Here is an 11,673-nt window from a genome sequence, read left to right as displayed (position 1 = left end):
AAAAAATTGGATAATTTTATTAGAACCAAAAAAAAAAAAAAATTTACTAAGAATAATTTCCGTTGATCATACGAGAAATTGACTCATACATATATGACCTTTTCTTTTTGGTTTTATAATTGGTGTCCCCAATTAATTCGAATTCGCACCGCGCAGAGTCATATTTAGGAGAAAACACTCTTTACTAAAAAAAAATTCATATTCAAGGCTCAACACTCGAGATTGGATATATATATATATATATATATATATGACCTTTATTATTTGCTTTTTCATAGTTCGCTTTGAACTTCTTAGCTTTATCTGATCTCGTTTTATGTTTTTTTTGAGTCGAGGGTCTTTCGGAAATAGTCATCCTACCTTGATAAGAGTAAGGTTTGCGTACACTTTACCTTCCTCAAACCCCACGTTGTGAGATTTTACTGGGTGATTGTTGTTGTATAAATATGACCTTTATTACTTCTCAACTTTGGCCATCCGATCTGCTGAAATATGACAACTAAAATTAGAACAGCACATGCTATGCAAGCTAGACTGAAGAGGACGTTTTTAATATGCAATTGGCAAGTTTACCGTTGAGAGACCTCATGATGTTATTTACTTAATCTCTCTAATTATGGCTAATGTTTTGGGCTTTGTTTAATCGATTATAGAGCCCTTTTTGTCATACCATGAATCTGGCAAACTTGAGGATCTATTAGAAATAATCTATCTAACTTTAAAAAGAAGAGTAAAGCTAAATATCGATTTTATTTTTAACAGATCATTTTTGTGGAAATATATTGTTATTGTTGTGAATTTGGCAAATATTCACTCCGTTTGAATTTGTTTGTACTACTTTCTTTTTTGTAGGTTAAAAAAATGCAATTTTCCTTTTTAATAATTTTTTAATTTTAACTTTTCATATTATATATATAAAATCACAAAAAATTCAAAGAAAATCTTTAGTTTTTCTCTCCGTCTGATATTGAATACCCGTATTAAAGTCTGAATAATCCATGTTTGCACCAAATAGGACTCTATTCGGATGTAGCACTTTTTATCTAAATTGATTTTTAATACTTAAAACTCAAATCCAAAACTTGTAATCATGAAGTGAACAACCCATTCACTCGACCATGTTTTTTGACGGTGTTAAAACAAATTATAAGGAAAGGAATATTAAATTGTACATTAGGCAATTAGCCCAACCCAAGCAATCATCTTCCCATTCAACTAAAGACAAACAACATCTCAATCATCTTCCACACTTTTCCCCCATAGCTTTTGCTTTCAACAAACTCCACACGCACATCCCCCTTTTGCTGCATTTTTCTGTTTCTTCTGCCACACAAAACACAGCTTTTTCTAAACTTTCAGACCCGACTTAGATCCCCATCCATGGCTACCTACAACAACAACAATGTACTACTACTTATGAAAACCATGAAAATAACCACGTCTGGTTAGATAGCGAATAAGCTCTTCATCTAGTATTTCATTGTAGTATTTCTTTTTCATCTTCAAATGAAGCTTTCCAAATCCATTCTTAGTCCTAGCCATGCCCGTCATGACCCACCACTTACCCTTCCCACTTCACTCAGCCGGAGGCTTAAAGCAAATGGCAGCATTAAAGGCGGACAATCTCCGGCTACCTTTCCTAACACCACCGGAAAGAAACGCGGGTCGGGTTTTGATAACCCGGAACCTTCATCTCCTAAGGTAACTTGTATTGGTCAGGTGAAAATGAAGACGAAGAAGAAAGTTAGGCAAACACGGAATTTGTCTAATAGAAGGAGTGATATAAGTTTCAGGAAATTAGAAGAAGAAAGGGGATATTTGATTCAGAATCAAAGGAGTTCTAGTGTGCATTTACAGACACAAGATCAATGTGCGGCTGTGGTGCATAGAAATCAGAGATGGGTACATTTGCCATTGACGATATATGAAGCTTTGAGGGAATTTAGCTGTTTGTTTCCATGTCGTTCGTCGTGTTTCTCAACGAATGAGAAAGGAAACAAAGAGAATAAAGTTAACGGATCTAGAGAAGTTGGTGACAATAATAATGGACAGAGGAATTGTGGGGATGTTGTTGCTAGATGGTTAGTTGCACTGCAAGATGGTGAAACAGAAGAAAACACGAGAGAGATTGAATTGATGGTCACTAACAATGGGAAGGAAGAAGAAGAGAATGAGGAGAAAATGGAGGAAATGCAAAGTAGAATGAGAAGTTCAAGAAGGCATGTGTTTGAAGGTATTGAGTTTAAGGATCATATTGAGAGTGTTGAAATGAAGGAAGAGAAAGCTAGAGTTAGCATTTGCATTCCTCCTAAGAATGCTTTACTTCTAATGAGATGTCGATCTGATCCTATGAAAATGACGGATATTACTAATCGATTCTGGGAATCACCTACTCGGAAAGAAACTAATGAAGAAGTTGATACGGGTGTGGAAGAACTAGTAGATACAGAAAACATTGAATGCAAAGTAGAAACTAGTGTTTCTGTAGATCTTGTGGAAAATGAAGAGAACCCAGAAGCAGTAGTAGAGATCATGGAAATGGAAACAGAAAGTAGTCAGGATGAAGAAAAGTTGAAATGCGATGAATCAACGCCAGAAACAGAGGGACGAGATGGAGAAGAGAGTGAAATAAAGGCACTTGTAGCAGCAGCAGAAGTAAACTCCATTGAACAAGTACCTGAATCAATTGTAGATCAAACAAATGAAGAAATCAGCATTCAGAGCTTTTCATCTTTTTCAGAAAATGAAGAACATGCTATATTGGAAGAAGACGAAGAAGATGAGAGATTCAAATCAATTATTAAGAAGGTAATCGAAGAAACACTCTTGTTGGAACACATTGATAGAGAAGATGTAAAACAAACCCATCATAACGAAGAAGCAAAATTTGATGCAGCATTTTCAGACCCAGAAAAGAATAAAATCGAAAAAGAAGAACAGAACGAATCGATTTTGCCAGATTGCTTGCTACTAATGATGTGCGAACCCAAACTATCCATGGAGGTTTCCAAAGAAACATGGGTATGCAGCACCACTGAACTGAAACAAGCTAAAACAGTGAAGAAGAAAAAAGAAATCCCCGAGGATCCAAAGAGAAGACGCAGCATTGACAAGAGTAAACAACACCTCCTACAACCACCAAGGTCATCGTGTTCTTTCCCGGCGACCGGTGTTCCGCCAGCGATGTCGTCCATGGCGACGATGATAGAGCAGAAACTGGTTAATGCAGTGGCTTACGAGCCGTTCGTGTTGACGAGGTGCAAATCGGAGCCGATGAGGTCGGCGGCAACGGCGACGGCGGTTAAGCTTGCGCCGGAGACTTGTTTCTGGAAAAATATGAAGATTGAGCCGCATCGACGGGCTACATTTGGGTTCGGGGCGGCTGGAGTCGGGTTTTGAGCTGACCCGAATTGTTCAAGATTTACACTGTGATCAGTTGTACTTTGCTGAGGTTGTACATTTTATTTAAACCTTTTATCATGAATGAATTTATTTAGTTGTAGAAGCAGTATTCCTTTTTCAGTTTTAAAATTTTGAGCATTTCAGGATTTAATTCAAGATTATTCCATTATGTCTTTTTGTAAAAAAAAAAAAAAAAAAAAGAATTGCTTGTAATTTTATTAGTTCTAAGAAATTATTTTCCAAAGTTTATGCTTTGATTAATGCAGCAGCTTGTTTGGATGGTTGTTACATATTGTATTATGATGCGTTGTTAATTTAAATACAATATTTGGATGGTTATTTAAATTTATCGGAAAAGGGCCAAAATTATCCCTGAACTTTGAAAAATAGTTTATTTATGTCCTTCGTTATATTTTAGGATCAATTATACCCTTACCGTTTTAGTTTGAGCCAAATATGCCCTTGAGTATAATGGAGTGCCACGTGTCGGTCTCTCAGTGGCTAACTTATTTTCGTTTTTAAATCTTTTTTTTATCTGTTTTTAAAATCTTTTTTTAAAAATCTTTTTTACAAATCTTTTTTTTAATCTTTTTTTAAAATCTGTTTTTTTTAAAAAAAATTATATGCTTTTTAAATCCATTGTATCGTATTATTGACTTCATCATTAGATAATGACGAAATGTCTTATTTTGTATGACGACCGATTTGGTGTGATCACATTGTTGTTGTTTTTTTCTTCTTATTTTTTCTTTACTTATTATTTAATAATCTTATTTTATCCATTGCGTTAATTTTTTTAATATTAAATTTATCTCAAATACTTATTTTCTTATAGATTTATTATTCAAATTGTTGATATGCGTTTGTTGTAACAAAACAATACAATACACAAAACAATATGAAACAATTTGTTACGACCATCTAGAGCTAATTTTTTGTTAGCTTATTATGAATAACTAATAAGTTTCAAGTGTTTGCAAAAAAAAAAAAAGGTATTTAAACTTATTTTATGAATAAGTTGTTACTTGTTTGGATTAAAGTCCTAAAAGAATTCTTTATTGTTTCTCCCAAAAGTATGGAACGAAATAATTGCAACTATTATTATACAAAGAAATGAGAAATTGTTTCAAACTGCTAATGAGGTGTCTTTGATTTTGGACAAGGGCTTGTTGAACTTGTAGATGGGACAACACAAAACTTAGTCCAGATTTATTTAACGCATAATATATAAATATATTTTTTAATTTAATTTCAACTAATATTTATATTCTCTAATTTTAAATATATATAAATAAATATTTAAATTTATATAAAATTAAATAAATAAACACATACATCACACACTTAAACTGCTCAAAATGAGAAAGTGATAAGTGTAGTATGTAGCATCTATAAAGATAGGTGCTTCTTTTTAATTCATATATATTAAGTTAAATGTTTCTCAAAAAATGTCCATGACTTGAAAATTTGACCAAATCTAAACCAAGCACTAATAATTGTACTATTTCTAAATGGAATTAATATTAATATATAGTTATTGATACTTATTACAGACATATCTAAAGGAACAGCCTGGTTTTGTATGCTAATCTGTGGCTTGTTTATTAGTATCATGTGACACAGCCTATTCCCAACTAAAAACAGATCTAGAAATGGAAATTAATATAGGCAAGATGAATAGTGTGTCTTTGCATCTTTTTGGAATAATAGATTTAAAGTTTGTATTTATTAAAAGGAATATTAGCATGTTTAGTCCCTCAAATATTGACAAATTCTAATTGAGATTAATCCAAGACACATATTCCGTGGATCGAAAGAGAAAGCCTAATCATTTATCAACTCCTCTCGTAGATCGGTATAATTTTACAAAGCATCTAAACATAGTTCATTCGCGTTGATCAATCAAGAAGGTTTCCACCACTCCTTAAGGTTATCTGTTGTGTCATACACTTCTTACATTTTCTCCCACGCTTCATACCTCCTCTTTCTTCTTAAGATAAGATAAAGGGCCAGACAAAGTGAAGTAGGAGCATCCAGTCATCAAGTAATTCTAAACTTCAATTAATAATTGCTATGTGCACTTTTCATATTTCAAATTGTAAATCTTCACAAATTTAATGATTTATTATTAGTTATACATAGACTAAAAATTCTATCAAATAAAAAATTAAATAATATCATAACTACATTTATTATTTCTCTAATACATTCTACCAAATGACTCCTAAAAGTAACAATTTGTCTAAATATCCTTTATGTCACCCTCAATTCCTTTGTTTGTTTGTTTTTCTTTCTTTCTCGAAAATGGTTATATGTCTCACACAACAGCATGGCTGGTTCTATGCTTCAATAAGTAAGATATATGAGGGGAACTCATGTGTTCTGAACGTATGAACGTACCTACAGTTACGATTTTACAAAGATACAAAAAGAAATTATCAAAGAATGTAGTGCATCAGATGAAGCTTTTGGGTTCAAGTCTTGAGTATGAAGTACTTTTGATAGGGAGCGCTTCTCTCGAATAAGGCTCTATACGATGCTAATTCAAATACAATCGAGCTTCAATGCGGGTATCAAATATGAGTGCAAAATCAAAACAATAAGAAGATACAAAAAAAAAATATAGACCGCTAGAAAGTACTCCCTTCATTTATTTTTACTAGTCAACTTTAGACTTTGCAGTTTGTATGTCCCTTAAACATAATGATTAATATGAGTATTTATTAATTGATACACTCTATGTCTTATATTAACTGATCACTTTTATTTTGCACTGTACTTAAAAAATCATAAATAAGAAGATAATTTTATTAATTCACCCCTTAAAAAACTTCTTGAAATTTTACAAATAAATGTGAACACTTTTAAAAAGAATTAATTGCAAAAGTAATATAGAAAAAAATTAATTAATACTTTATTGATGTAGTAAGGTGGATAACTAATATGAGACAACTATTTTTAGTATAATGAACAATTAATATGGGAAGGAAAGTAAAAAATATTAGATTTGAGAAATAATTTGGAGAATAATTAATGTTAAAAGTAAAATATATTTTTAATACGTTAAAAGTGATAAATAAAAATAAGAATTTATTTTTAAAATACTAAATAAGTAAAAATGAGTAAAAGTAATAGAAATAAGGGGAAATGGTAAAAAATGCCATTAAACTATTTGAAATGAACAAAAATGTACTCCGTTTATAATTTGGTTCAAAAATGCCCTTGCCGTCAATATTTTGCTGCAGAAATGCCCTTATTGTTATTTAATGAGTCAAAAAATGTCTTTTTCAAATAAATATATTATTTATTTTCTTTTTGAACATATTTTTTCTAATAATATTTCTTTTATTAGCAAATGTTTATTCTGCGTCAATTAGAAAAAAATAAAAATTTAAAATATTTTTTATTTTATTATAATTATTTTTATAGTTATTTGAAAAAAATTGATGATTGACTATTATGATCTTATATATACGACATATATTATCCGTTAAAACTTAGAGTACATAAATTATTCTTTTTTAATTGATAAAATGAGATTACGAAGAATAAATTAATTTTCTACGAATTGTTTTGACTAAATAGTTATGGATGACTTGATAATTCCAATTCGAGACTTCCATCTCCAAGTTTAACTCGGACGTAGCTTCCTTCTTTTTTGGGGGGTGTGAAAAGGAAAGGAGTAAGGTTTAGGCTTTACCCAATAGTTGTTGAACCCGAGGTTGGTGCAGGTGTCAGACTCTATACATCGTGTTACCACTTAGCCAAGTTATGTTCTTAGTGCCAGGTGCAATAAGTACGCCATTTCTACATTTTTATTACTTAAAGTGGTTTAAAAAGAAAGAAAACAAGAATAGAGTTTTTTAAAAGTAATATTTTTATAAGAAACAATTTTTTATTTTAATATATCAAAAAAAAGGCATTTTGACCCATTTTGTAATAATAACCCATTAAATAACAATAAGAGTACTTTTGGACCAAAATATTGACGACAAAAACATTTTTGAACTAAATTATAAACGAAAGACATTTTTATTTATTTTAAATATTTTAAGAACATTTTTGATCATTTTTCTCTGAAACAATGATATTCTTTCCCCAGAGATTCTTTATGTTTTGTATTGCCTTTACCAATTGCTCACTTTTATGCTTTTTGTTCCAACAGAGACTCAACGTGATTGAACGCAATGCATCATGCATCCAAATTTCTTTCCACATTCCTCAAAAGAATATGAAATGAAGGGAATATTTAATAAGAGATCTCGAATTTAAGTTTTTGGTATGAATTTTTTTTTGTTGAGAGCGCCATCTTTGAATGGACCTTGTACTGAATGATTTGAATTCAATCGGAGCTCCAATATAGATTCCGAACATCGGATAGAAAATCAAAAAAAAATTGACATTTTCTCCGGATCCGAATTATAAGTGGTGATTTTAGCCTGAATATATTTTTTTAAGAAATATTTTTATTAATTGACTTTTAATTATTATTTTGTCATACAAAATTTTATTCATTTAATTAGAATAAAATTGAAAAAATTATCCATATCTTTTTAATTTTGTGATACATGATTTTATTCTAAATAAGAATAAAAGCACAACTTTTCTTTTATTTTTCACTCTATATTCAAAATTCACATTACAATTATAATTAAATTCGAATTACATACTGTAAAATTTATTCGAAAGTGATGTTCCCAACTCGATACTCGATGAAATGGAGATAATAATATCTAGAAGATAAGGCAAAGGGTCAACACAGGTTCCAATAGTAATAGTAATGCACTTTGAGTCAGAATTACGTGCCCATAGTTTTGTGGCTTTCAAAGCTGCGTGCATTCTAAGGACCTTTTTTCACAGTTTTGACTTCACTCAGATTTTGCACCTCTTTTAAAAAATAATTAATATAAATATTTATTATAAGATTTATATTAATTAATATATAAATTTAGATTTGAAAAATAGAAATAAATAAAAAATATTACATAAAATAATTTTTTTTTGATATATTAAAAATGATAAATAAAAAATAAAATATATATTTAAAATAATTAACAAGTAAAAGTGAATAAAGAAAGTATTACTCCTTCGGTTCTTTTTACTTATCAAATTTTAACTTAGCACATATATTAAGAAAACAATGATTAATATATGAGTTTACCATTTTACATCTATTAAATGATACAGTTTTAAATATATTTACTTACTATATTTTTCAAATACATTAACTGCATGTTAATAAATTGAGGATATAATAAGAAGAAAAAAATTGTCCTTTCTTGATTTGTTAAAAATGACAAGTAAAAAGGAAAATTAAATTAGGAAATATTTGACAAGTAAATAAGAACGGAGGGAGTTGTGATAGCTGAAACTCCACCATTTATTTTTTCTTAGAATTAGAATTGTCACAATTCAGACTTGGAAATTCTATGGAATTTGAACTGATAAAATTAATTTTAGAAATTTGATAAGTCTGTAATATTTACAGTGAAATGGGTAATGTTTTTCTCAGGTACATACATGAAATAATGTTAAATAATTATTTTGTTTGATATCAAATAGTGAAATAGATATCAAAATGAAATAATGTTATAGAGTTATTTCACTTGTGGTGCTTCAAAACTCTTGTTTCAATTTTTACAAGTAAAATTCAGGAAATTGTTATGAAATTCAAACTTATAATTGTCATGGAGTTTTATTAAAAGTTATGGAGTTCAAACCAGCGTTAAGTTCCAGATGATGCTAGTCAAATATATCTATGTACTATTCGAAATAATTTAAATAAACGTTTTATTATATTTTTATTGCAAATATATCTATTTTATTATATTTTTAACTTAAATATATTCGTCTCATTATATGTGACAAATAATTGATTGATTATTAGTTCATCCTTTTTTTTCCTTCCTCCTTTCTGTTTGATTTTTTGTTAAAGAAACGTCACGATTTTTTTTTTTTTTTTTTTGTAGTGAGCAGTTAATAATTTATTACAAAAGTATTTATATGTAATATATGAAAAAAACAATCATGATGGTGAAGGTGAAGCGGAGGTAGGGGCATTTCAGGGGTGGACAAGAAACAATCAAGTTAAAAATGTCATTTATAGTTAAAAAAAAAATCGTATTTAAAAAAACATTTTCTTTATTTTTAAGAATGATTTTTTAATTAAATATTTGACTTTTATTTATTGGTACATATAAAATTGGAAAAAATTCAGAAATGACAAACATATTAAGCTTAATAATTCTCTATGGGTATAGTTTTCCTAATTACTCTCCATAGCTATATATATGTTTGCTAAGGTTAATTCGCTGCATTATACAAATTTGGCTTTCACAGAGATTTGTATATTCGCTTCCAAATTTGTATATTCACTTCAAGATTTGTATATTTGCTTTTAGATTTGTATGTTTGCTTCTAGATTTGTATATTCGCTTTTACATTTGTATATGAACCCCCAAATTTGTATAATAACAAATTTCATTAAACTATAACCAATTCATGTAATTAATTAAAACTATACCCTTATCGCATAATTATAATAGTAATATTTGTCAATCCACATAATTTTCCCAATAAAATTTTGATCCAATCCAATACCCATTTTAAATTAACGCAACTACAAAAAAAAAAGTCATTATGAATATATATATATATATATATATATATATATAAGACAATTAAGACAACAATCGAGCATAGTCCGAATGTCCAATATTTTGAATCAATAAATATTAGGAAAGTTATATAATATGACAAATATGTGATATGTATTTAATATACACAATCATAATTTAAAGGAATTATTCTATAGTATAGCTAGGATTTTATAGTAAATTTCTCTCTCCTCTCTCCCTCTCTCGCTCGCTTCTCTCCTCCCACTGGTCTCTCTTGCTCGCCTTTCTCCTCTCTCTCCAGCCCAAACAACATTCCACATAATATGACAAATTTGTATTATGTATAAGTTGTATTTTGTATTTTGTAATAATTGTATTACGACAATTTGTATTCTGTAAAAATTGTTTCTTTGATACAAATTATATTTATCAATACAAATTGTATTTGCTAATACACTTGATACAATTATATTTGATGATACAGATCTAATCATATTTGTATTCCGTCAAATATAGGCAAGAGATTTGTATTACGATAATTTGTATTCTGTATGATCAATTGTGTTCTAACAACTACATTTGGATTTTGTATCAACTATATTTTTATTTTATATCAATTGGATTTGCGATACAACGAATACAACATATGTTCATCCTCTCTCTTCTCTCCCAAATCTCGCTCGACCCTCTTCTCCCTTTACCGATCTCGTCTGCCTCTCTCTCCTCCTTCTAACATATAACTAAATACAATAATATACAATTGTATTTGATTGATACAAATCAATTGTAACCATTATATCAGTCATACAACATGATACAACGAATACAACATGTATTCAACCTCTCGTTCACCTCTCTGCTCTCTCTTGGATCTTACTTGCCTCTCTCTCGGATCTCGCTCACCTCTCTCATAGATTTCGCTCGCCTCTTTCCTCCTTCGAACGTGTAGCCATGAATCATAATTAAACAAACTATATTTATAAATCTCTAGTTAAATCCAAACGATAATCATTTTTGAAAGTTTCTCTAAATATCATTAGCTATGTCAAGTTAAAACAAATTTTGGGTTGGGTCAAGAATGGGGCAGGTCCTTTTGGGTTGGGTAGAATATGACCAATAAATAACGGTCAATTGTTTAATTTTAATTAAATATCATATAATTGTGACATAATGGGGATAATTTTAAATTTGAAAATAACATTAGGCGAAAATTTGATTTAATATGCAAAAAGAAAGCATTTTTTTAGCCTTCTCTCTCACGTTAGGGGTAATGTTTAGCTCGAAAATAATGTTAGAGACAAATTTTATCCAATAAGCAGAAGGAGGGCATGTTGAAGCCTTTTTCAATACAACATTTTTGACCCTTTATTTCTAAACTAGATACATAAGCTCGTGTCAATATAAATTCAATATATGCTATTTCTTTTGTCTTAATTAATATGACACAGATGCAATTTGAAGAGTCAATATTATTATAATTTATAATACTTTTTACACAATTTTTTCAAATAATATATGTTACTTTATATGTTATTTCAATTTATGTGTTACTATTATAATTTTGAGAGTACCAAGCGTGTGCTTCTATTTGTAAGGTCAGCCCACGTTTTCTTGATTTTTCACGTTACAAAGTAGGGAAGTCAATGATACAGTT

The 11,673-nt window shown here is 29.5% G+C and overlaps 1 protein-coding gene across 1 annotated transcript; it reads left to right on the top strand.

Annotated features, from left to right (window-relative positions):
- Positions 1-1,125: 1,125 nt before the first annotated feature.
- LOC129871450 (uncharacterized) lies at positions 1,126-3,741 on the top strand. Its single transcript, XM_055946359.1, has one exon. It carries the CDS (start codon positions 1,507-1,509, stop codon positions 3,397-3,399), a length of 1,893 nt encoding a protein of 630 aa, XP_055802334.1. The 5' UTR covers positions 1,126-1,506; the 3' UTR covers positions 3,400-3,741.
- Positions 3,742-11,673: the final 7,932 nt, after the last annotated feature.

Source organism: Solanum dulcamara, chromosome 10, assembly GCF_947179165.1.
Source record: "Solanum dulcamara chromosome 10, daSolDulc1.2, whole genome shotgun sequence".
Lineage (NCBI taxonomy): Eukaryota > Viridiplantae > Streptophyta > Magnoliopsida > Solanales > Solanaceae > Solanum > Solanum dulcamara.
Note: the sequence above shows the minus strand (reverse complement) of the source record. Positions and strands in the feature narration are given on the sequence as shown.